At 43.9% G+C, this 26,983-nt stretch overlaps 3 protein-coding genes and 1 long non-coding RNA gene across 4 annotated transcripts; 3 read left to right on the plus strand and 1 right to left on the minus strand.

Annotated features, from left to right (window-relative positions):
- Window positions 1–1,977: 1,977 nt before the first annotated feature.
- On the minus strand, window positions 1,978–10,588 carry LOC135370967 (SH2B adapter protein 1-like). The gene is made up of 6 exons (XM_064604915.1): window positions 9,689–10,588; window positions 8,203–8,304; window positions 7,998–8,113; window positions 6,991–7,061; window positions 5,460–5,806; window positions 1,978–3,544 (listed from the first exon to the last, which is right to left on the minus strand). Exons 1-6 carry the CDS (start codon window positions 10,418–10,420, stop codon window positions 3,239–3,241), a joined length of 1,674 nt encoding a protein of 557 aa, XP_064460985.1. The 5' UTR covers window positions 10,421–10,588; the 3' UTR covers window positions 1,978–3,238.
- Window positions 10,589–10,833: 245 nt separating this feature from the next.
- LOC135370969 (uncharacterized) lies at window positions 10,834–14,137 on the plus strand. Its single transcript, XM_064604916.1, has 3 exons — window positions 10,834–11,029; window positions 11,187–11,405; window positions 13,753–14,137. The coding sequence occupies exons 1-3, from the start codon at window positions 11,009–11,011 to the stop codon at window positions 13,972–13,974; spliced, it is 462 nt and encodes a 153-aa protein (XP_064460986.1). The 5' UTR covers window positions 10,834–11,008; the 3' UTR covers window positions 13,975–14,137.
- Window positions 11,412–13,289, plus strand: LOC135370970 (uncharacterized). The gene is made up of 4 exons (XR_010415480.1): window positions 11,412–12,558; window positions 12,855–12,934; window positions 12,999–13,063; window positions 13,130–13,289. It is a non-coding gene; the product is annotated as an uncharacterized LOC135370970 (long non-coding RNA).
- A 777-nt stretch (window positions 14,138–14,914) lies between the features above and the next one.
- LOC135370972 (syntaxin-1A-like) lies at window positions 14,915–26,384 on the plus strand. The gene is made up of 10 exons (XM_064604922.1): window positions 14,915–15,123; window positions 19,119–19,190; window positions 20,034–20,133; window positions 20,223–20,297; window positions 20,412–20,485; window positions 21,720–21,828; window positions 22,152–22,225; window positions 23,322–23,459; window positions 23,523–23,633; window positions 25,075–26,384. Exons 1-10 carry the CDS (start codon window positions 15,091–15,093, stop codon window positions 25,150–25,152), a joined length of 864 nt encoding a protein of 287 aa, XP_064460992.1. The 5' UTR covers window positions 14,915–15,090; the 3' UTR covers window positions 25,153–26,384.
- Window positions 26,385–26,983: the final 599 nt, after the last annotated feature.

The raw sequence follows: 26,983 nt of genomic DNA on the forward strand, positions 1-26,983 counted from the left end.
ATAGGCTTCAGCGGGACCGCAAAAAAAATTTGCTGTAGTGGTATTTTCGTTAAAAAGGTGTTCGCTATAAAGGAGTTTGACTGTATTAAGTGTCACGGGTCATTAACATAATGACGGTGAAGAAAAGTAGCGATAGCTGACAGTGCCGCACGTAGCCAATTGTGAACAGGATGAGGGTATTTGTTCCGAAGGCTGTACACAGCAAATGACTTTTGTCTTTTTCTCTTTTTATGTAATCCAAGCTCCAGGGGTACTTTAGCCACAGACAACGGGTTAAGCACATTTGAAGGGGAACTTTCAGGGAACCAGATAGGTTCTGGGGACTCGTGACCACATGTACAGTACTGGACTGCATGCGGGAACAAAAATGCACTCGCCAGCAAATGCAAACTGTGTTTCCATGCCATGGAAAAACTTACTGTGCCCAATATTTGACTGCATGCTGGATGACTATAAATGGTATACACTATTGCTCAAAAGCATTCTGATGCTATTTCCTAAGCCAAAATCCTTGCATTTATGGCTCTTATTCATCACAGCAGCTAATTCATGGACATATAGGCCAACACTGTTATACCACACATGGCACACGAAAAGTTCCTGGACATCCAAGAATTGTAATCGAGCTCACCGACCCTTCCCAGAAGGTGTGGCAAAGATGAAGTACAGTACCAGTAGTTTGTACTAGTGGAGGTCCACTAGTGTGTTTTTAATGGCTTGGTTTTTATCTGTTGTATTTTTGTCTGAAGGTAGTTTTATAAGAAGCTAAGAACAATTACTACTGCTTCGCCACCCTATGCCGTACATGTGAACGAACATGCCAAAAACATATCCGCCAAGAACTACATGTGTGATCTTAACAATATTTGCCCTAGAAAACAACGCCTTCCTCAAATTAGTGAGTATCATGTCCTTTGGCCCTGTCCATGACAACCAACATATTCAATAAGGTAAGAAAAATTGTGCTGATTTTGTATGTCTGTCACATATGTGTTAACAATGCACAGGGTTGCACTAGATAGCATGTCACACAGCAGGCACGTCAGACATCAAAATGTGGGTCATACAATGTGTGAAAAAAATTATATTAAAAAGTCATAGTTGTCGTCAAATCCTAAAAGGTGTAAGTATTAGTGTCATGACAGAAAATGTGCAATTTATAGGGCTGTGCAAATAGTAATTTCAAAAATTGAAGCAGATACGAAGCGAATAGTTACATAACCAAACCAACAATGTGCATGTGGATCTCACTCACTATGACAGCACGCACTTTTTTTATAGCTTCTCTTCTGATGTGTGTGTGTGTGGGGGGGGTTCGTTTTTTTTTACGAGTTTGGAAGAGACATCGCTTTGATTTGAAATTCGAATACAGGACTCCAATCGAATATGTACAATTATTCATGATGAAGGAATGAATAACCGAGAGACACGGGACACGAAGACAAGCACAAGAGTTCTCAGACACAGTAATGATTTAATAACACACAAACCTCCTAAATACTTAACAACTCCCGGAGGGGAGGGAGAGGGATAAAGGATGGCCTATTTACACTGTTCCCACGTTACTGGAAGTTGTTAGGTATTTAGGAGGTTTGTGTGTTATTAAATCATTACTGTGTCTGAGAACTCTTGTGCTTGTCTTCGTGCCCCGTGTCTCTCGGTTATTCGTTCCTTCATCATCATGCACCAGTTAGTCTGCGCCCATCTCTTTTACAATTATCCACTTTGGTATGAGAAAAATCTGAATATTCGCACACATTATGCATCAAAGTTGCAAAAATGCAATGCAACAAATGACATTGTGAAGAGTACAGCTCCTGTGTAGCTAACCAAACACAATGCACAGGCCATACGAAGTGGCACAGGCAACTGGAAATACAGAGAAGTGAGTAGCTTTTATTTCCCTTCATGCGCCTAGGTAAGAAGTTAACCCGATTTTTTTTTTCTGTGGCTTGTTGACACTTTTGCACAGTTCACTATTGCACCTTTCTTTTTAATGATGTTATGAAAATGTGATACGTTATCTAGGCAACCGCGTACACAGAGACGTAGTTCCTATGACATTTCAGCAGACTTTACCACAGGAATACTTTCTTTCTTGACAGGAATAATCCCCCAGGGACCGACATGCTGACCTAAGTCTTCACAGAATCATGGGGCTGACCCTAAGAATTCTCTTTGTATCTACAAACCTACCCTAGGACAACAAAGCAATCGTAGGAAATTTTCAGCTATGTCCTTTAACTACGTCGTTCGTAATTTGTTGTGCCCCTTTTATCTCACGCATCTTCGTTGGCACACCTAAAGCTGGCTTCTGCGTCAAAGTCTGCCATGACAGCAGATGGTAAATATGACTTTCTGTAGGTTCACATGTAAATAAACAGCCTTGGGGTGGACTTGATAGGCATCAATGTTGACTTACAACTGGTTTTATAAATCCCTTTCATGGGTGCCTATTATTATGTGCCATCCTATTTTCAAATGAAGAGTGCACCCTGCCAATTCATGCAGACTTGGCAGGTCATGGTCTTTGATTTGAAAGAATGTGCATACATATTTGTTGTTGATCGTTCTTTTCTGATAACACTGCAAGGTTTAAATTTGTATCTTAACATAGTTCCTAACAAAAGGAAAGGGCACCAGCATGCCCAAGATGTGACTATTTTAATGCTTCATTTTTTGTGCAGAGCCGAGGTATTTTTAAGGAATGGTTTCCCACTGTCCTGCTATGAAACGTTAAGACATTATTATGAGTTTCATAAGAATCTTCTGCTGTTTTGTCCAGTAACACGTATTGCTAGTTGATCATACCAGTTGCACTGTTTGCACAAATGCAACAGCAGTATTGTCTTCTTGAAGGATTTGCTATAGCTTTTAGCTATTTCTTTCAAACCTACTTTTTTTCTTCTAACGTGTCATTCTTAACCTGATCATTCTAGCTTAGAACTACTCTGACTCTGTCCATTGTTCACCACTGTACAGCATTCATAGCCATAATTTCTCAACCTCAACTCATCATTATTGTCATCATCACACCACCAAAATGCTGATATGCCTCACTCTAGAATGTTATCTCGAACTACACTTGACATAAGCTTAAAGCTGAAGGAAGCATGACCTACATCATGTCACGGTTCGAGTGGCGTAGCTCTACCAGCATTCCAGTTGGCAGTGACCCTAACTGGAGAAACATGCAGCATGTCACTTTCTGCATGTCACTTCTCAGCATGTCACTTCCTCATACAAAAGAGTACGTGTTCTCGACGGCTCGTCCATGTGAAGGATGCGTTGCCTGTAGGTTCTCCAGAGAGGCCGTACGTAACCGAACCGACCCACTGTACGTGAGGAGTTCCGCTGGCGGCCCAGCGTTCCCGTCGGGGGGTTGAGACGCGAGGACAAAGTCCGTCAGAGTAACATCTGAAGCTCCGCCAGACTCCAGTGGGATAGGGTGAACACGAAAGTGCTCCAGCATGTCAAAGATTGTTTGGAACCACAGGTGCTGAACACGGCACTGTTCCTCCGGGTTTAGGGTCATCCGCAGGTGCTGCGTACATTGGTATGTCTTACTCAGACATGTCGAAATGACCTTCCGGCTAGAGCCTGAGGCTTTCGGGAAATATTTTTTTCTAAGTTCGGGGAGTAAAAATCGGGTAAATAAACGTGTGCTCTAAATCCATGCAAATTCTGGTGGAAAAATTTCCAGTGCGCTAAAATCGGGGAGAAATCGGGCTCGGTTACTCAGACTGGTTCAGTACAAATAGTGATGTAACTGTGTTTGCTGCCAAACAAGTTAGTGTGCATTCCGACAGACATCTTAGTGAGGGCAATGTGCCGGTAAAAATCGGGTTTCACCCTAAAGAGGCAACCTTCAATTTGGGGTGCAAATTCGGGGAAGAATCGGGTTAAACCCTAAAACTTCAGGCTCTACTTATGGCACAACGGTTACAATATTACAAGTTAGTACAGCTGTCTCTCCTTATGACTTCAACATTACAGAAGACTTAACAGTACAGACTTACAGTAGTAACTTAACTGAACATTGGTTACCATACACTTTGCGTCATGCGCAGCAGTTTGTCATCCCCAAATGTAGAACTGTCTACGGGTGCCAACGTTTGCGTTTTTTTACTACCCGTCTTTTTTAACGATCATTGCGATACTACGCTAAATGCAACATCTCTTGGTGATTTTAAGTGTCGGTTGGTTAACGAAGTTATGTGCTAACTGAGTAGATGCTCCATATGTTGCACTTTAGATTTGTTGTGTCGTTTTATCTGTTTTCTTTGATCATTTTGGCTATCCTGTGGCAACTTGTGTGTAATGGTTGCGTTATTAACGTTCCTTGTTGCCATTTTTCATGTTGATTACTTGCTTGTGTTCCTTGTTGCCATGATGTGCTGTTTATGCCTTTTTTTACTGTAAGTGTTGTGTGCTGTGGACATGCGTTTCGGGGGTTTGGTCCCCCTTTTGCGGGAACACAGGTGCTTGCCTTTTAACAATAAACAACAAACAGTAGCCTAGAACAAGCCCTCCTCACTCTGATGTTGTGCAACTGCTCCAGTAAATTTGTTTTCACTGACTTGCTTTTTTCAAGATCCTGAGTTATGACTAAGGTGTACCAATTTGTTACTGCTTTGGGAAGAGCCCATTCCCTGTCTGTCAACCTAGCTGTGCAAAATATTGAGGAGAGATTTCAGCAAAAATGTAACATGCACTCCGAGACAACATAAGTGAAGCTACAGTCACGGGGGGTATACCTGCCCCAGTGGACAATGTTGTGCACACATTGAGAGCGGGCATACGAGAGTAGATCGAATGCCAGGTACACACACTTCAATAACGCAAATATTACGAGTGTTTGCATGCCAATGTGCCATTTGTATGTCGTGTGCAATGAGTGTTTTCACAACATGATCAGTGTACACGCAGCAGTTCGAAACATACGGGCGCACTAAGTTGCGACTCGGAGGCGTCATGCGTCCATCTAAGCGAATCACAGACGTCTTTAGGTGTGCGGACAGAAATGACCCGGAGAAGCCAAGTCAACAGCACCTACACCTACAAAGAAAGCCTGATCGCTTAGACGACGTGACGTAACAATTAAGGGTCTGCCAATCACGACCGTAGTTTGGCGGCCGTAGCTACGGAGATGAGCCACCTGTTGCCGCAGAAAGCCTGCGTTTTAAATCGTCTACGGCGATTGACTGCATCCTGACTTTATATGTCCATGTAGTGAAAAGTCCATGTAGTGTAGTGGAAAGAGGAGGAATTAAGTGCCAGCCCTCCCCGTCCTCCTATTGGCCGGCATCCTGGAGGCGGAGCCTCCCTCGCTCTTGGTCAGCAAACGCAAGGATAGTCGACAATTTTAGCACAGGTGCATTACATGGAAAAGTTTCAAAAGCTTGCCCAAATCTGTCAACAAAAAAATAATTGTCATAAAAAAAAGTGCGTTTCCTTACCTTTGCTCTTCCCTGAAAGTTGAAGGTGAGCACACACTCTCCCTTCCGTGTCTCACTCTGGCGCACGAGAAACACCCCGTGTCCCAGTGGACCTTCTCTCAGAACCAGCTGCGCGGCATCGCTGCGTGACAATGTCCCGTGAAACCACGGATACTCCCTGAGGGACTGGTAGAGATCTGCCGCTGCCGTTTCGGGATCCGATGCTGCCGTTCCTCCGGATTCGTTGCCAGACTGTGTGTCCCTTCCGGGTGTGGCCTGCGTGTCGGTCGAAATGGGCCTCGGTGTAACTGTCACGGCGCCCGCGGCTGAAGCTGTTGGCGTCGAAGCATCCCCTCCTTCTGCAACTTCTGCAATTAATAGAAAAGGTACGTGTTAGGGGCCTTCATATGGGAGATTGTGTGTTTGATCCTGGCCGAGGACATTAAATGCGGTCTGCCACGTACACATTTCGGCGCACATTAGAACCCCCTAAGGTGCAGTGGCGTAGACCGATTTTTCTTTTTTGAGGGTAGGAGGTTTTATGGGAGCTTTACACGGGGATGATGATTTCACCTCCATTTTCCCTTTCCCAAATGCATTACCAATGGTTTAGAGGGAGGTGAACCCTCCTCCCTCTGGCTATGTATGAACCAACATCTTGTGGTTCCCCCTGCAGGATATTCCCCATGGTTAGTCATGTGCGAGTGACGTGATCTGAAGTGTTCGTGTACGTGGCAGCAGATATCTATGATGTTTCTTTTTGTATCTTGCGCTGGAGTATTCTAGGCAATGTTGTTCATGTGAATACACAAAACATTATAGCCTGCTTTGGAGGGCAAAAATAATCCATAGATCAACTGGTGTGGTGTCACTCATGATCAAGGCCGGCGAGAGAAATCCCGGGGATGAGTCACACCCGGGCCCCCTCCTCACGTCTCGATAACATATCTTAAGCATTTCTACTTTATATGATTACGACGGGTCTTCCCTGTACGGGGCGCCATCCCCGGCTGCCCCGCCCCCTCGCTGACCCTGCTCGTGATCACAGTTGTCTTACAATATAAAGCCACAAATTATCATGAGCACCACCCACAACATGTGACAGACTTGCTTTGTTTTGTGTAGCACAGTGAGGATGATCTGGAAATATACATGTATCGCAAATCACAAACACCAGCTTGTAAGCTGCACACGGCTAAACTTGCCTATATTGCGATGCAGCGTACTTCACATTTGGCCACACATTATACCTTCTCTCATGGTGTAGGAAACTGACGAAAGCTTAATCTCAGTAATTACAAATTAAAGCAACACATTTTTATTTTTGTACACAACACAATTTACCTTAGCCACGTTTACATGAATCTTTACAGAAGCACATCATATCCGCTGATTGCAGCAAATCCTCTACTGTCAAGCAATGTTAGCCAATCCGCTTCAGAGAACTGGTGTGAGGAGACGCGATAATTGAATACGATGTGCTTCTGTTGTACGCATGTACATGCAGCTGTTATGTCTAACATGAGTGTGTCTAGCTTAAAGCAACACTCACTTTTTATATTCGTCTGTTGTTCTCTGAGCCTGGCCAGGGGATCAGTCGTTGGTGTGGTGAGACGTGGTCTCCTAGCAGAAAAAGAATAGATGAATTTTCTTTGTAGTGTAGTAAATTGGTGCTGAGCTGAATTTACTTTAAAGCTATATAAAAGCTATAAATATATATAAGCAGAACCCCCGGACAAGAAACAAAGTTGGAATCTGTACAGTATTGCACAGTCCTGCGAGTCATCGGGTGGCAGACGACACGAGACTAAACATTACAGCCAGCCGAGGGCTCAGCTGTTACACCAAACGGGATATCTTTTCGTTTGTACTTTGGCACTACAGGACTTTCACATACATTATAACTAGGGTTTCCAGTTCTCTGTGTTTATAATTGTCGAGACCTCCCAAAACGCGCCAAAAACGAATGTCAAATTGCAGTAGCACAAGATCGTAACATAATGAAATACAGGATAACTTCTGTTTCTCACTTATCTTCGCCGTATCTCGTGATACCTTGGAAAATATAAACGCCGTAAACCGGTAACCCGGGAAAGAGTATAAAGTGTAATAATTTCTCCTCGTAGCACGAAAGATGCTGTTACATTGACAGCAAAACAAAAGGAACAGGATTTGTCCATTCTGTCGTTTGCGATTTAAGCTCAAAGGAAACTGCAATTTGCACTTTCCCTCTTCTGTCTCCCTTTCAAGATGCACGACAACACACGACAGCCTCCCACTGATCGCTCGAACGATTTCCCGCGATGAATGGACACCCTTTCCACGCCGCCGAAGAGAAGGAGGGAAAGGGAAAGCGCAAACTTCAGCTCCCTTTGCGCTTTAATGCCACTTTGGGTACAAAGTGTCTGTGATGGCTATAACGTTGCAACGCGCCAAAATAGCATGCAGTGGCGCACGCTTCTTAAGATGCATGGATATTCCATAGCCTAATGCACACATGCCGACTCGTAAAAATGTACACAACGCAAAATGATAGTGAGAATTTTGTAGTCTACTTACGTGCTTTCTTCAGATGTATCGCCTAAGTGGCGCATGCAATAATGAATTGCACACAACCATGACTTCATACTCTCTGGATCGTGAGCTTCAATTACATATTCGGCATGAGGCTCTGCCTGCCCAACAAACAGCCACAGAGAAAATTCAATGTGAATGCAGTTGCATCGCAAGTTTGGGAGCTGATCTTAAAAATATCCCCTCTTACCTTGAGTACGAAAGTGTTCTCGTGGTCAGGCATTTCTAGTGCTGTAGTCTCCCGAGCGTCGTTAACTAGGAAGCAGAAGACTCCGCTCCGAGGCTTGACGGACTGCGGGTTCAACAATATAGGTATTCACACTCAGTTACAGGGGTTGTGGCACTTTGATAAATATGATTAATTGCATCATGCACGCATCACACTACACGCCAGAGTATCGTGGAACAAAGAAACTATTCCTCTATCTGTGTATTCACATGAGCGACATCCTCACGGAATATCCTGATGGAAGAAAAAGAAAAAAGAACGCATGTTACATTGAGCATCTGCACAGTGTCGGAATATTGGCTGCGCACAGTTTGCAGACGACACTGTCTGTGCCTTTTCCTGTCGTCTGCTACGGGATGTCTTGTGGTTCCCCTGCAGGATATTCTTCATGGTTAGTCATGCACGAAAGACATGATCTCAAGTGCTCATGCTTTCGTGGTAGCAGGTATCCATGTTGTTTTTTTGTTTTACCTTCTGCTGGAGTATTCTAGGGAATGTTGTTCATGTGAATGCACAATTCCCAGGACATTCTAACGGAAGATGCACAAAACATTTTAGCTTTCGGCTGCTACACGGGCGCTCAGTGTCATGTCTTTTTGTGCCTTTCTAACCATGGAGAATATCCAGCAGCCACAACCACGACCTACTAGATTATAACGACCATGTCATATGCACCCCTCCCCAGCTCCGCATTTGGAAGCTAGCGGTGGCGCTGCTCATCGGCCCGGTTATTGCTTCCTCAATTTCTACAATACTTTGTACTTCAGCTTACCTTAGTATTTTTGTACAAGCTGTTGAGATTATGACATGGTCGTGATAATCAAGTAGGTCGGTAGGTAATATATTCCGCAGCAGACGACAGGGACGATGGTGTCGTCTGCTACATACGCAGCACACTATTCCAGACATTCCAGCGCTGTGTGAATGCACAACATAGGATGCAGCAAAACTTCTGCCCTGCATGCAGTTTTTTGCCTTTTCTTCCACTAGAATATTCAGTGGGGATATCACTCGTGTGAATACATGACAAGTGCGTTTGACATGACAAGTGACATGAGTTTGCGAGATACAAAACTCTTTCACAAACTTCTGTCCCAACCTCTGCCACTCCCCTGGCCGTGTTCACATCGATGCCCATAACAGTCTTTTACATTTTACTGAATAACTTGGGGTGCAGTGTCATACCCTCTTTTACACGAAGCAATGATCTACAAAGCAGATGGCTCCCGAAACATTTGTTGACACACCACCAATATGCTATTCCAAAACTGGATGGTATTTCCCCCCACCAATGTTGTCATGACAGCAAATTTGGCCTAAATATAGCGGCAACGACTCAAAAATTAATCTAAAGTAAATAACGACGTCACTGTCACGTCAAATCCGTGATATTATAATCGGTGCGTCATATGCTGATGCAAGGCCACCAAAGAAGTAATGTAGCCACCTTGGGTGGAGCATAGAACTCCAACATGTATCCACCGGATGTTTTGACCAGCGCCAAGCGACACTTTTCCCATTTTTGGCGGCCGTCAATATTTTCACCGCTGACGTAGTTCACAGTTCCTTCTTTGACACACTCCACGATCACTTTGGAATATTTCGTCTTCTCGTGTTTGTCTCCCTTTGATCTTCGATCAAACGGGTGGTGATGTTGCACGCCGGACAGCTCCACCTCGTCCGAATGCTGTTTGTGAAACAGACCCTTGCCCCTTTTTAATCCCTTGAAAGAGAGGCGTCGGAAGAACGGTCTGTGATGCACCTTGGGCGACGCCTCACCTTCGGGCTCGGACAGGTCACTGTAGTCCTCGTGATTCGCGGCAAATGACCGCAAGTTATCGTGTGAACACGTTCCACTGGGCGCCTTGATCGCGGGCCGCGCTGCGGCAATCGGTTCTTGCGAACCACCACCACCACCATTCGTAGCAGAAGCACCGGCAACACCTCCGGCTGTCTCGTCGTGTCTTCGGTTTACTTCAGCCACGTAGTGTTCCAGGAATACGTCGGCGAACCGTCTGCCGATCTCCGCGTAGTCGACGGACTTGCCGATTTCGCTGTGATCGGCGATGAAAAGTTGATAGCTTTGGGCGAACTCGGTGGCAGCGATTCGTGCATGTTTCTCGCAGAATTCTGGCCATTGCGGCCGTTCCTCGCCGTCGCCGTTTGGGGAAGTGGCCATGCCTTTACAACCATACTACCACGTGACAAATTGCCCCGTAGTATTGAAACTGGGACAACAACAAGGTTGGGTGACAAACATTTCGGGGTTTGAGATACGACGTCCTCGCAGCACTCACGCTAGCGCGACACGCAGCAGCCATATTGTTGTGTGGATGCGCAGTGTTGTATGCGCAATGGATGACGTTTTCAAACCTCCGATTTTTTTTTTTTTAGAGATGTTTATTAATGATTCTGCTGACGTATGATGTGCTTCTTCTTCTGTGTAACTTTTGTTTAGACATGTCTTATTCTGTGCATGCTATTAAAACATGTGCTGAAAGTTCAGGAGTTCGGAAATTACAATTTTGGTTCGGACGATTTGGAAATTTGGAACTTACGTGTATTCATCTGCAAACAATGTGAAAAGCGGGAGAGAGCGAAACGCGAAACTTTGATAACAACAGGAAGAGTAGACACAACAGAGATTGCAGCGAAATTTTTGTCATTCGTTTCAAACCACAGTTCATTTTATCAGACTAGGTCCAGTTTGCAAGGCACCGTTGCTCTGTTGCTAATTAAGGACTCAGCGAATAACAAAAGCGAAGCAATGTCTGGTGGATTTATCCAGGTGAGACATCATATGCAAACCACTCCTTCTCCGCTATAGGCTGCATAACCGGACGAACCTGCTCAAGTTATTTCGCTTGGTCTTGTCTGATCCGTGCGGCACTGCACGGAAAACAGCACAAGCATTATGTTGTTTACTAAGTACGCTTTCCTTTCAGTTACCTTACAGGTTCTCTGAAGACATCCGAACACTTGACAGCGGCCCCCTGTTCGAACGGAAGTTCGAAACGAACGTTCGGTACGAAAGCGACCCTCAGCAATACCGCACGACGTTAGAGATGAAGAAACGTTACATTCCATCACACTTCTGCAGTACCATGGTTATTGACCTCGAAACAATGGAGCAAGAGTCTTACAAAGAAACTCTGGAAGTTGTATCCCCAGGCGAAAAAATGAACTGGGAAGTCAACTGGTACCAGTTCGTTCCCAGTTGCCTCCAACTGGTCATGAACTGGAACCAAGTGGGATCAAACTGGCGGCAACTGGAAACTAAAGTGGTACCAGTTCAAGCTGGGCTGGTGGCAACTGGAAAGTGAAGTGGTACCAGTTCAAGCTGGGCTGGTGGCAACTGGACATGAACTGGTACCAGTTCAAACTGGGCTGGTGGCAAGTGGACATGAGCTGGTACCAGTTCAAGCTGGGCAGGTGGCAACTGGCAAGTGAAGTGGTACCAGTTCAAACTGGGCTGGTGGCAACTGGACATGAACTGGTACCAGTTCAAACTGGGCTGGAGGCAACTGGACATGACCTGGTACCAGTTGAAGGTGGGGGTGGCAACTGGAAAGTGAAGTGGTGCGCCAGTTCAAACTGGGCTGGTGGCAACTGGACATGAACTGGTACCAGTTCAAACTGGGCTGGAGGCAACTGGACATGACCTGGTACCAGTTGAAGGTGGGGGTCGCAACTGGAAAGTGAAGTGGTGCGCCAGTTCAAACTGGGCTGGTGGCAACTGGACATAAACTGGTACCAGTTCAAACTGGGCTGGAGGCAACTGGACATGACCTGGTACCAGTTCAAGCTGGGCAGGTGGCAACTGGAAAGTGAAGTGGTGCCAGTTCAAGCTCGACCAGCTGACATGTTTGGGAGAAGTTTCGGTTTGGGGGTTCCGGGATAGGTTTGCAATAACATATATGAAGATTACGAAAGAAAGGTTGGGGGGACGATCGGAAAGCAACTTTATAGTAAAAAAATCATATTTCTATTTTTTTTTTGAAGGTGCGCTAATGTTAACAAAAGCTAATTTGGAATTATTATGTTTGCATATTTTGCGCGTTCCTGCTCCCCTGATGAATGACGCGTTTGAACAAGATGTAACGGTCGCTTGCTGCTTCAAGATGCAGCGTTCGCGCTTGTCTGCCGTGTTTTGACTTTTCGCGTTCGTCTCAGCATGTCCCAAGTGACATTTTTGCTCTTAATGTTATTAGCGTGACATGCGACAATATAAATTACAGTGAGCGTCATCGGCTTCAGTACGACCAGACAGGTGTCATGCGATTGCGGCTCTGTTGCAGCTGCGAAGACTGCTTCATCGTGAGTACTATGCTCAAGTGTTTTTTGATTCCTGCGAATAAAGCAGAAATATAAATAATGGTACCGTCCTGCTGCACGTAAAGTTTGTCTCCCCAGTGTGTTGCACGAGAACATATTGACGCGTTTCTTTCACGACCAACGCCCGGTTTATGTAAATGCGATGTTAACGTTAACAAAGCAACTTTTTGCACACCACACGCTGTGAAAAGTGTCTCTTGGTTTCTCGTTCTTTTATTCATCATGTGCCGTTAGTCTGCGTGTTCCCGCTTTTAATGCATGTCATTCTCGTGTTTCAGATCCTTCACACGGAAAACACGGGTTGCTCTAGAATCCGCATAGCTCACCAGAGTACGCGTGGCGTGGATCGGAAAAGCATGTGAGTCTGTCTGAGTAGTTGTGCCTTTCAATTCATGTTTTGGTGATAATATTGTGCTTCACAGGACGACTGCGAAGCAATATGTCGGACTCCACAAGCGCCTTCTGTAACGGGGGATACACAGGAAAGGTGAGTGTCTGCGACATATGTGTGTATAGTGAACTAAATGAATTAGTAATGATAGCTCTTCTGCAGCTCTATACGTAGAAAACCAACTGATGACATGACTTCCACGGCTGCCCGGAATGCTTCCTGTTTTCCTCAACCGTTTCTGTAAAGTCAGTGAGAAACTGCATCGTGAAATACAAAATGTCTGTTTCAGAAGTGCACAATAAAATAATTCATGTTTATTTCAGTATCATGCATCTGTGGGCTTCATCATGGAGATCCAAATGAGCTCCCGAGTGGCTCAGTTCCGCTTGGAGGAGAAACGTTGCTACTTCGGCTGCGACCAGTTGCAAGCTGGTATTTTGAACGGGGACCAGTTCAAGCTGGGACCAGCTGCCAACTGGTTTTGAACTGGTCCCAGTTCAAACTTGGACCAGCTCAAGCTGTGTTATTGAACTGGGACCAGTTCAAGCTGGGACCAGCTGCAAACTGGTTTTCAACTGGTCCCAGTTCAAACTGGGACCAGCTCAAACTGTGTTATTGAACTGGGACCAGTTCAAGCTGGGACCAGCTCAAACTGTGTTATTGAACTGGGACCAGTTCAAGCTGGGACCAGCTGCAAACTGGTTTTGAACTGGTCCCAGTTTGAACTGGTCCCAGTTCAATAACACAGTTTGAACTGGTCCCAGTTGGAAAATTTTTCATCTGGGTCGCGCATCGTCCCGGTGGGCCATGGCGAAACGGTTTTTAGTTTCGAAAAAGAGCCGTGCACCGTTTACACCAGTAGCGTCACTTATGACACGCGGTCAGTTGACTATTGGTACACGTCTGGAGTCGACCTGATTCCCATAGAGCGGCCGGCGACGTGTCAAGACAACAATGCTGGGAGTAGTGGCCAAGAGGAGGACTCTCTCATTCGTCATGAGTTGTGATCATTCATTCCAGGTCCAAAACCTCCAAATACGTCTTGTAATATTCTCGTTCTGTGGCTGGCGCAGCAGCATATATGCGGACAAATTATTTTTGTACATCTATAAGAGTTATAGTATATGACATTCCAACGGTTGCAAATAATAAAGGTTCAGCATGCTTTCATTTTACTGTCCTTGTTCCAATTACTTTTGGCTCCTCTTTTTCTGTTTTCGTTTTTTTAAGTGTGAAGTTGCACGAATCTTCAGACTTCTGTATCTGATCGAGCCTTAGGAACTTGGAAGCAGAGCATAAGGGCATAATTCATAAAACATATGGATGGATCGCGAGGTGGCCATATGCGAAAGTTACTCTTGGAATATATAAGTAACTAAACTAAAAAAGTGAGTTATCCGTTCAGCTCACAAATAGCAAGTCAAGTAATAGTTAGAAGTCGGCAGTGTTCGTTCCTTCCGCAACCGAGGCGTACACTGCGAAGCAGACGGCCTACGAAAACGAAACTGGATTTTTATTTTCCATCACCCTTGTGTGCAACGACATCCTTGGTGGAAACGAAATGTGAGCCTATGTTGTTTATGTGGTGGGTGTGGGGGAGATGCATAAACTTCGAAAATGTTGGCGTGCTAACATTAGCAACACTGTTGATTTTTTATGCACCCAAAGGAAATGTCTGGCCAGGGCGCGGCGACCGGTTTGGTGTTCTGCCGGACTTTCCTAAGTTGGCTATCTTCAGCTCGATTAGCAACTTTGACCTCGTACCTGATATTTCTATATTTTAAGTCTTGGTCTTGCGATACGAGAATACATTTTAATGAGTTCGATCGTGCATTGGTGCATTGCAGCCATATTTGTACACATACAAATCGAAACTGCAACAGCAGCCTGCATTCTAGGCTTTGTCCTACGTCTAGAAGTACCGTTCTGACAGGCATATCAGGGGGCGCCACTGTTCACTGGCAAACGAAAATCGATCTGCAGGAGGGTGTAGTGCGGTAGTGGATTTTCTGTGATGTCTTCGCTGGAAAAAGTGAAAATGTGTTCGTTTACGCACTACTCTACACCGAAATAGTCAATTGGGTTATTGATGAACTACTTCTTGACCCTGCCAGACTATCACAATGACCAAGGATAGACTCGCCGCCCTCAAAGCGGTAAGAAGCTGGTTATCTTTCGCATGACGGAGGGCGGATTTATAAGCAGTCTGCCACAGTGTGCTCTTAGCTCGGTTTGTTTGCTTCGAGGTTATCCTTTGCTCGACGAGAATGTTACTGCTGTGCCGAACACTCTTACATGTTTCGGGAACGTTCACTTACATACATCATATAATAATTTATTGGGCGCTACCTTGGCGGTTTTGTGAATGGTAACGTTGGTGCTTTGACGTACGACCGCAGCGACAACGCAAAAAACAAAGAATCGTACGGCATCGACAGTTCTTTTCTATGGGCACTACGGAAATTCGATGCTCTCAGATTATTGGTCGCAAGACAAAAATTACATCTTAAGCCTAAAATAGTGTAACTTCCCGAGGAATACGGTAGATGACCTCCAGGCATGCTTCACCGAGCCTGTTTTAAAAATTTACTGCAGCTTCTAACGGGGGGACAGACTGCGGCTGGTCTGTTGAGCGGTCCGACACTGTAACCACAGTGTTTCGTGTTTCCCCGTCTGGTCATCTGTTCAGTGTGAATCATCGGAAAAACATGGAGTAGTTCGGTAGTTCCGGCACCCTTCCGGTGTATTCGTTCAATAAAGGCAGCGAGAGAGAAAAAAATATTGCAAGGGTTGGTCATTTTTGGGGGGCTGGTTCATTTCTAGGCCTAGGGAACACCGTGGGAGTTTTCATTCATGGGTGCGACTTGTTTTATGGTAATTTGATTACGGCGTGCTGATTTGTTCCTCGTCGCTCAGAATAAAGCCTTCATTTTGACAGAAGAAACGTGCAGTCAAGCAACATGCTGGCGTCCGTGTCCGAGCTGTAAATGAGCTTGCTGTGTATCGTGCCCGATGTCTAATTTTATATATATATATCACTTTACCAAACGGGTTTAACATTCGCTTTCGTAGTGACTTTCGCGTCACATATGCACGTAGCTTGTGTGGCCCTGGCTAGTTTCTCGTTGAAGCGCTGATGACCTTGCTTAGCGGGCTAGCGTATTGCAGCAGCTCATTAAATGGTCTACGTCAGCGCATTGTCGACTCGTTGCGGATCATTTATGAGTTATAGTACGTGCTTTAAATACGTGGAGCTTCCAGAGCGCCTGAAGTCATTGGATGGGTGTGTGCGTGTGTGAGGTTGACTCACGGCCTGCTTTCAGTTCCGGTTCGCTTCCGGTTCAGGGAGTCAGCTTTTTTGTATACAGGATAAGATGAGTGAAGGCATCAAACACTTCTACTGCTTCTACCTTCAAAACAGGCAGAAATCTGAATTTACCATGGAGTAGTCCAGTATCGCTAGCAAGGAAGTGAGGGGGGGTATCTTTGTTACAGTTACGTTAAAGTTGTAACAATTCTATGTATCATTGCTGATGCGTGTCCAATGCAGAAATGAATAACAGCCTCCCCCCCCCCCCCCCATTTTGTAGGAGGTGCAATGGGAAGAAAGGTAGGGGGCGTTGCCTTGCATTGGGATTAGGATGCCTGAATAGAGGCACCCTACTTGGGGTGGTTTAGAGGGGATCTGAATAAATCACTGTTAACATGGTCCTCTCATAGAATATCAGTGAAGAGCATCACATCATTCCTATCCAACAGCCTTTATCCAATGATAATACACAGAATGAGTGCCTCCCGTTCGTCAATTTCACAAAAATGACAATACAGGCCAGTGACAATCGAGACCCCCCCCCCTTAACTCTTTTACCTGTGAACCCCCTACATGGGGGGCCTTGCTATTTCAGCTTTGGATTACGTATCTCTAATACGATGCATTAAGTTGATATGACAAAACTGTAATAATGACCCCCCCCCCCCCCCCCCCCAATTTTTGCAACACTCTTCCACTTGGGATTCTCGGTAAATCACTGACGCCAGCTCTGACGATCCCAGAAATGTGTAATAATGACATCAATAAAGTATGTCTTTTCAGCAGCAACCTCTGCAGCTTGTCCCACAGTGCTGTTAGTACACACGATGGACAGAAATGATATATGCACATTATGCACTTCATCCTATGTTTGATTTTTGGGTCAGGTGAACAAACTTCACTGGTGATACGATATTGCTGGGAAAAATTTAGAAGCATAATTAATAATAAAGTTCAATTATATTGAGAGTTTGGTTACTTCAGTAACATTCATCATGAAACATGTGTTCATTTCATACGTCCCATCCTTTGCACCTTTCATGATTAATAATAAAGATAAACATTCTGTAATATGCCGCAGAATGAGAGATCACTTTGGCATCCTAATGTTGCTTTCCGTGGCTTTAAAAATTATTAGTTTAGTTTTTTAATTATAATTTTAATTATGAATTAATTAATTTAAAAATTATTTTGCAGAATGTTGTTGTCTGTGGGTGTGGTTTTCTATGGTTTTTAATTGCAACTGTTCAGACTATGGTAGAAGATATGCACGCACATCAAGTAATGTTTTGAACACTGTATTTGTCTGACATTAAAAGTCACATCTGAGTTGAGTCGTGTCTGCCATTGTGTATCGCTTCACTGCGTGATGTCATACCGATGCGGCAGCGCTGCTGTCCCGTTCGGTGGGCAAAAATCGGACGACCATCGAGTCACTGGGTGTATTCTGTCGTTATTAAAGGCATGCCGCAATGTGGTGTAGCTATTGGATGTGCTACGCGGTACAGAAAGGCCAAAATACACCGTACACACTATGCTGTTTCCTACGCCCTATTGCCCACCAGCGACGTCTGCTCTATGTGCATGCACAGATGCACGTTCTTGTTTACAAATAGAAGTGGGTCTATATGAAATACCCTTTCTTGGTGAGATGAGCACAAACATTTCAAACTTTTCTGCAACAGGTTGGGTCAAAAAGGGCTAATACTTGGGCTGGTTGGGGCTGCATGCTAAAATCTGTAAAATCTCCAGTGCTGGGAACAAAAAAGACGACGGACACACATTAAACAGGCGACACAACACCGCAGTGAAGGTCGGTCAGACGTAGAAGAATCACCAAGCTTTTGTGTAATTTTGGCAAATTGTTAAGGGCACACGAAAATTTCTAACAATAATTGACACACCGAGAACTAGTCTCACGCGTGTGACAGAGAAATCCAGTCAAGACATAGTATTTTAGCATCGAGAATGCACTAAATTTGGAGGTTGCGGACATGTGCCCTATGCGCGCTTCGCGAAAAACTGGGGCCATGAAATTAGACGGTTTGGCAGTACTATATGGTAAAATGACCACCTTTTTGAACCATCCGATAGACACGTACAAATTTGAAGATAAATTTCCAGCAGGCAGTAACTGAAACTCTCATGAGGGCCTTATTGGGAGGTTGGATTATCAGTTGGAAGCCTCCCAATCTTTGTCCCTTTGCACAAAGTGCTTTGAAAAAGGGGGACGTCTTATCTTGACAAGCGAGCTTGTTACAAGACTGTGTCTACACCGGTAACATGGGTGGGACCAGGATTGATTTAGGCTTCTATACCTGTAACTGAGGCTGCACAAAATGCCTACAAAATATACATGTAAGTTTTAGGAAAACCAAGCAGAAGTTGTCTCCCAACGAAACAAGTGAAATTATACCTTGGGGGTGTTCCACCACAAATTCTCCATAAGTGCATGTGTATTTAAAAAGATAAATATGTTTTCATTATGCAGTAAAATGCTGTATACTCAAAAAGTCAAAATCAGTGGCCAGCCATCATTTTTTGTCGTGAAATATAGACACTTTAAATGAACTCAGTGGGAAGCCTGGTGGCACTATACCACATTGAAAGGCAAAACGGCACATATTTCATCTTATACCGTGCGTATATGACCAATGTGGCTGCGTGTTGTTACCTGTCATTTGTCACTGTCACCTTGTTTATAATTTCTGTGTACTTTTGGACACTGGCTACCTGGGAGGTAGTCATTAGTTGACATAACATTTGAGTAAACAAGAACTTATCAGTGTTCCTTCTACAAAGAAAATGTCAAAGTACATCTTCTATGTACCTCTTATGCAGGCTCAAGGGGATGACGATGTTGCAGTTACAGTTGAAGATGGGACTGCGTTCATGGATGAATTTTTTGCGGAGGTAAGCCAACTACTTTCACATTCAGAAAATTGCAGCTGCCTCAGCAGTTCTGTTCAGTGTCCTATGCATGGAAGAACAAATATAACGCAAAGATTTGTATTGTTTTCTCTTAAAGTACCCGTGTCCCAGCATTATTTTTTCTTCCAATTCTACCAGGAAACAAAAAATTTGGCTGTGAATTATGAAAATAACCCCGGTCAAATATGATTCGCACTTACGATCAGATATGCGGTACCCAGTCGAAAACATATAACATTTGCTTGTGCCGACGCATACCAAGTGTGAAAGGTTTCTCCCTGCATTTGGTACAATTACAAGACTGTGTATACACCGGTAACATGGGTGCGACCAGGATTGATTTGGGCTTCTATACCTGTAACTGAGGCTGCACAAAATGCCTACAAAATATACATATAAGTTTTAGGAAAACCAAGCAGAATGAATTGACAGAGAAAATGTTGCATCTGAGAAGTTTGTAAATGGTGTTGCCTCGAAGACGTCCGACAGTCGACAACCCACCATCGATTGCATCCGACCGTTGTGTTGTATTTGCGCACGTATGCCAAAACCTTATGCGGTAGTTTACCACGTGTGACAAAAAAGTGAGGAAACTCTTAACGCCGGCATTCTTTGTGCTCTGTCACTGTGCTTGCTTACACTGTATTAGCCACGTCTCCGGTGCACTCTACATGGGTGACGTTGCGAGTGCGTGGCGCTTGTAGTGTGCTCAATATTTCACAACAGTGCGTCACAAATAGAACGTCTGCGTACAATTACTTGCTGTTCTCTTGTCAGTGAAGGCGATCAGCAACACTGTGACATGCAATATTTTCTGGCCACTAGGTGGAGGAGATCCGGGAGAACATCGACAAAATACAAGCAAACGTGGAGGAAGTCAAAAAGAAACACAGTGCCATCCTGTCAGCTCCTCAGACAGACGAAAGTTCGTACTTGTCTCATCTTGTTTTTTTTGGGGGGGCACATGTTAGGATAGGGTATTTTATGGCATGGCATGTGGTTTTGTCCTCACAGAGGTGAAACAGGAGCTAGAAGACTTGATGGCGGACATCAAGAAGACTGCCAACAAAGTGAGAGCAAAATTAAAAGGTATGTCACATTGTTGTTTACATTGGGGGAGGGGCATCCTGTGTCAGAATTGCAAGTTCAGTATTGCATTATGAAGAAATGTGTGCCTGTGACATTCTGTGTCTTTCCCATCAGTGATGGAGCAGAACATTGAACAACTTGAGCAAACTCAAATGATGTCTGCAGACTTCAGGATACGCAAAACCCAGGTGAGTGTTCTTTCACTTTGGCCACGTATTGTGCATGGTATATACTACTGTCGCACAGGCATTTCAGTGGTCGTAGAAATGAATTATGATTGAACTGAATGGTGATTGACAGCTGCCTCATGGCCGTTTTCAATTACTGTTGACTCGGATGCTCCTCAACTTTACGGAGGTTCGTGAAATTTCATTGAGCCAAACAAGGGCTCTGGAAAAGTGCCCAGCACTCAACGAAAGCAAACGAGAAAACTGCAGAAAATTAATGAAAAAGCATGAAACTTAAAAGGTAGCAGTTATTACGCTATTTGCTTGGGTCTGCATTAGCAAATTTACTTTTCTGCTGTCGACACCACGCACGGTTGTACAAAAATGTGTATTGAATTAGTATTAACATGAACAATTCAAACACTATAAAAGTTGCAAAATAGTTCTTGCATTACATTTCCTGTCAGTCTGAATGTTTTTTATTGTAGCACCATCCGGTGTGTAACGTGCCACTCTCTCAAGGACCATTGAATCTGGCAGTGTGGCAGCGGCACATTGTCAGTGGTGCTTGAGATGTTCAATGGACATTAGTTCTAATTAGCATTGAAATAGCTCTTTGATAGAAGTATTAGATATGCATTAGCAGAGTGCTGTTGCTGCACTAGCTTACGACTCTAGCTTGTATGCCAATTTTCTATAGTTATGATGGGATAATATTGTACATATATTACTGATTAATATATGTAGCTTTTATGTGAAACTTGTAACATATCTTGTCGGGGTACACACGATTAATTGTGATTAAATTATGCCGATTAATGAACACGTGAAAACACAAAACACAACAAAAAAATAAATAAAAACGTGAAAAACACGTGATTAAGTATCACGTGTGATCACTATCACAATTCGGGGATAGTACTAGCCCTCATGAGCGAGTTCCCCCCCAAGTTAACCAATCCGGATTTCATTCCGAAGCTTATGTTTCAGCCCCTTTCAACAGCTTTATGAGCGTACATTAATTCCGAACAGTATTTCACATAACACCTTATTAAGATCGTAACAGAACATTAATAAATCTAGTGCTTTCATTACAGTAAGTTTCACACATATCAAACTTGAACAAATTGCGGCCTTCCCCAGGCTCTTTTTTTCTTTATACACTTGCTGAAGTTTCTGCCATTAAGATCTTCCTATTTCTTGTGTGAGAGTCCCTTCATGTGTGTTTAATTTGGTATACTCAAATATCGTGCAGCACTCCATGTTGTCACAAAAGTTTGTGGAAGTTATGACAGACTACAACAAGACGCAGACGGATTACCGAGAACGATGCAAGGCACGCATTCAACGACAGCTTGAAATAAGTGAGTAGACTTTGTATCGTCCTGGCCTTTAATTTCAGTTCCCTCAGAAGTATTCTTGTGAACGAAATTACAGATGAAATTACCTGCAAAGAAGAATTTGCCATACTTAGTCAAACATAGGTTGAATTGCTTTGGGTCTTTTTTTTAAATTTTTTCTTGCAATATGTGAATCAGACTGTCTCATGATAAGTGTCCAAAAATTTTGTCATAATTGATGAATGTGTATTGGATGTTGGTCTGATCACGAGCTGTGTAAGTAAAATAGGAAAGGGAGTGACATAGATGTGGATAATTACTCATGCTGGAATGCACTTATGTCGCAGCTGGCCGTATGACAACCAACGAAGAACTTGAAGAGATGCTTGAAAGTGGAAATCCAGCTATCTTCACGCAGGGTGTAAGTGACGTTCTTATGACAATGATAGTGAATGACATTTAGAGTGAAATGACAGTTTCCGTGGTTTCCGCTGGCCCCTGGAATTCAAAAATGCTCTTTTCAAGATCTGGAAATCCCTAGAATTTTCCTCACTCCTTGAAAGCCCTCTATTTTGAGTCTTTTTTTTTGTTTTTTATTCCTGCGGAGCTGCGCTTATCTGAAGTCGGAACTATAGTCTCTAAATCACAACTGTTAGCATTCATTGCAATGGCAATGTTTGTGTGAGAAATGAACGGTGCCCTCTGTTGTGTTCATTAGCCCTCCTTTCTGTCTAATGATCTTTAACAGTTAGGAGTCCACAATTACATTTGTGAACGTACCACTATTGCACTGTACCTGATGCATTCTGTTGTGTAATGGCTGTAGCTTTTAAATATCTTTGTGCAATATTGAAGTCCCGGCCATAAACCATATAGTATTGCATCTCGGGCAAAATGACGGCGGAGCCAATGAACATCATTCAAAGTCCCCTAAATTTTAGTTCCAAAATTAAGTGGGAGCCATGCGTTTCACTGATAACTAGTTAGCATGGTTCTTAATTTGTACTGAGAGCTAGAGCATCATTTACAGATTTCAGAAGGCCTAGACAAGCTTGCTGGATGTAAGGTTTTTTTCTTACGCCCACTATATTTTTAGATTATATATTTTGGATAGGCTTTTTATAATGGGTTTGGATACGTGAAAAGCAAATTTGGCCACACTATAATTAAAACTGTAAATCTGGTTTGAACAGAAGTTACACAGTACTTCTGATATTCTTCTAACGGTAGTTCTTTCGGAATTACTACCATCATAGCAAGCTGTTTGCCATTACAATGCACACTGCACCTCATTTCTGAAGTTGCCATGCCTTGGTTTTAGGTTGACAGTGCTGTTCGTGATATTATTTTCATTGCGACTGGAAGAAGATACTTGTGTGTGACGTTTGGGAGCAAGCAGAGGCACTTTAAAGTACAATCCTGGGGAACTGCCGTCGTGTCACATCGTTGCAGGATACTGACATTCAACATGATGAACTGTACGACACCAGATTCACTCCCTCGATCATTTTGTGCAGATTATCATGGAGACGCAGCAGGCAAAACAGACGCTGGCAGACATTGAGGCACGCCATGCAGACATCATAAAGCTGGAGAACAGCATTCGAGAGTTACATGACATGTTCATGGACATGGCCATGCTCGTAGAGAGCCAGGTCAGTTTTTGCTCTTCCCTAAATTGGTACGAGCTGTTCTCTAGAGCTGCCATTGTATTTTAGGGGGAAATGATCGACAGGATTGAATACCATGTTGAACATGCAAGGGACTACATAGAAACGGCCAAACAGGACACTAAAAAGGCGTTGGTTTATCAAAGCAAGGCTCGCAGGGTGAGTAATGATTCTGTGTGTGTATGTGTGAGCTGATATACTGACAACCAGACCCCACTTCATTGTGTTGCAATTTAGGCTGCGAGTAATTTTATTGTAGTAGTCATCGATGACATCTGGGGACTGTGGTTCCCAAGCTGGGGTTCTGCGGAAAACTTGGTTCCACATCGCTTGTCCATGAGTGTGTCAAGCTTGCCTTGCACATTTCTGCATAACTGTACAGGACACGTGACACCGGGGATTCTCCCAGCACCCCCCAACACCCTCCCAAAAACCTTGCAACCCCCCACCTGACAAAAAAAAAAAAAAACGGCCAGAAAGGCCAAAAACGTCATAAAAGCATATCCCTGCGTGACACTGGGATAGTAGCCAGCTTCTTAAAGTCCGCTCATGCATACAGGCTCCACCAAATAGGGTGAAAACTGAAAAGCTATTTCATGTGGAACTCCTCCAAAAAAAGTTATGTTCCAATGATATACAGTGAATGGGTTGATCTTTTATTTGCCAGTCATCTTTCAAAACATGCAGAATTCATGATTCCTCCACAGGAAGATTACAAAGACAATTCCTGTTCCTAAGATAGCCGAATCATCTGCTGTTAATGATTACTGGCAAATTTCATTGTTGCCAACTTGTTCTGGGACATTTGAGCATATATATGTGCAGGGAAAGTGGGTGGGGGGGAATAGAACAACCACAGGTCTAATGGGATGATTTAGTGCCGAAGAACATTGAGTAGTGCACCTAGCACTGGCTAGAACACAAAGGGAAAGAAGGAAGCACGCCGCGGTGCTCGGTCCACTCCGTTTTTCTCTTCCTTAGTATATTGTGTACCCACATGCTTAATTATCCAGCTAGTACGCTTCTGACAGTGAGCGTGGTCAGAAACACTTCAGCCTCTTCTAGCTCATGCACAGAACACAACGGCCATGTAGCATGCACATGTTGCCTACCTAAGTAAAATGCACTTGAACTCAATCCTCCTCGGAAGCTGAGCGAGGAGCTCGAAATCGAGCGCAACTTTGTAAAGGGCAACCCTGATGCCTTGTAGTGGAGCTGTCATATTAATAACGTTCTACTCAAAGCTAGTAGTAGGGTATACTGCATACAGCTGTTCATACAGCAGCTTTGGTTGTCCGTAAGGAGTCACAGCATTCAGTTGTTGAATGCAATTCAGTCGTGTGGATTCCTCTAGCATTTGCCAAAATAGGAGGAACAGAAATGATACAGAGTAGTCCGATCCTATTTGTTTATTTGTTTGTTAGCGAGTACTCCAGTTTTGATTGTTTGGCACAAATGGCTCTCCGTACCTTTGTTTTCAAGGATTTTGTTTGTGATTTTGAGTTATGGTTTAGTTATGTTGCTTATACCTTGTTTTTCCTCCCTCTAATATCCTTGTTGGTGTCCTTCTGAACCTGGTGCCATGGTTGCCCGCCAACAGAAATGCATCATCCTCATCGCCATCGCTGTTGTGCTGGTAGTGATAATTATAATAATAATTGCCGTGAACTTAAAGTGATGACACATGGGCCCAAATGCAGCACAAGCGATCAAGCAATCACACAAGTGGTCACAGTGATAGTGTCCCTCAGTTACAAGCAGGAGTGACCAATGTTTGCTGGACTCTATTGTCCACCAGTGCCACGAGGACTATGATCTCTGCAAAGTGACGAGAGTTTGGGCACTTTTACGGTGAAATAGGCTGACCGTTCCGTTAGATTTGTTCTATCGTCTTCATTTTAAGTGATTTTGTTGCCATTAATACCGCATATACTTCATGTTGCAGCACAGTGTGAAATAACACTATACTATATGCTTGAGCAACAGCGCAATGATGACTGAAGTTTTGCTAGCCTTTCGGTAATTTACGGTGTATTCACTCGAGAGATGTTCCCCCAGAATACTCAAGCGCAAGACGCGAAAAATGTCACAGCTGCCACGTAGGTCACGACTGTTCATGTGTTCTTGTGCACTGCTAACCGTGGGGGATATCCTACGGCTACGCCATAAGATATGCCGTAGCAGGTGACAGGAAAAGATGTGGACGGTGTCATCTGCTAGGGAATATCCTACGGCTATGCCGTAAAATACTCCGTAGCAGGTGACAGGAAAAGATGTGGACGGTGTCATCTGCTAGGGAATATCCTACGGCTATGCCGTAAAATACTCCGTAGCAGGTGACAGGAAAAGGTGTGGATGGCGGTGTTCTAGCTGCCCACTCCAGGATATTCCTGCACCGTGCAAATGGTCATCATAACACACCACGGAACTTCTGTCCCGTGAGCAGTTTCTCTTTTTTTCTTTTTTTGTTCCGTAGAATATTTCATGGGGATGTCGCTCGTGTGAATACACATTTCCCGTCCGAAGGTTGCGCATAACTTTTGTCTGCTTCACAATCATCTTACTCCAAGTGAATACTGTAATGCTTCTGTTATTTATTATTATACTCCATGGTTACATTTTATGTCCTTTTTTTGTTTTTAAAGTTCTGTATCTGGATGACTGTTAGTATCAGAATTTATCCTTTGTTGATTTTGCATGTGCCCCTTATTGAAAATGCAACGACACGGACACATCTAGGATGTTTTCACACACATGCGAGTATGGCGGTATTCAAATTGTACAGAACCGTACAATGCGGTGCTCTTCGTGTACAACTGCTTAAGTATTAGCTATTAGCTACAACTGCGACGATGTATCTTGAATGTCAGGGTTGTGCCCGTGACCAATAAAGTTAGCCAGCTAATTAGATATAGGTACTGGATTTGTTTGCCTACAGGTCTAGTTCAGCACAGTTGGAACTATAAGAGGAGGCTACTCATTAAGCACTACAGAACCCAGATGTTGTCTGTATGAATGGGAGGGATGACCTTGGTTTCAAACTGTGGAGACAAGTAGACAGTGCAACCAAGGAACATGAACATGGGAACTGGGACATCAGAGGACATGAGAGTAGGAATGGAACATGGGGCCTGTGCCCCCTTGGACATGCTCCCCGACGTTGTCATCTTCCTTTACAAAGCCCTCTTGCCCAACACTGCCAGCTGGAAACATGTATACTGTAATGACATCCTCACTATTCAGGATGAAGTGTTAATTATTACCTCTCCCCTCCTCATTCATGGAAAACTTCAGCAGTGTAAGCGTGAACATTTGCATCATTAGTGAAGCTTCCATGGAAGTACTTAGTGATAATTTGAGCAAAGTGGGCTCAGAGTGTACTAAGTGCAGCAACTGTCCAACCTTCTCAACAGTGAAGTTAGCTTGCATCAAAGCTAGAGTTTTATACTCTTTTATACTCTTCGTAGTACATGATACCTTCACAGTGTTCCCCTCTGCAAATCTGCTTC

The sequence above is a fragment of the Ornithodoros turicata genome, chromosome 10 (genome assembly GCF_037126465.1).
Source record: "Ornithodoros turicata isolate Travis chromosome 10, ASM3712646v1, whole genome shotgun sequence".
Classification (NCBI taxonomy): Eukaryota; Metazoa; Arthropoda; class Arachnida; order Ixodida; family Argasidae; genus Ornithodoros; species Ornithodoros turicata.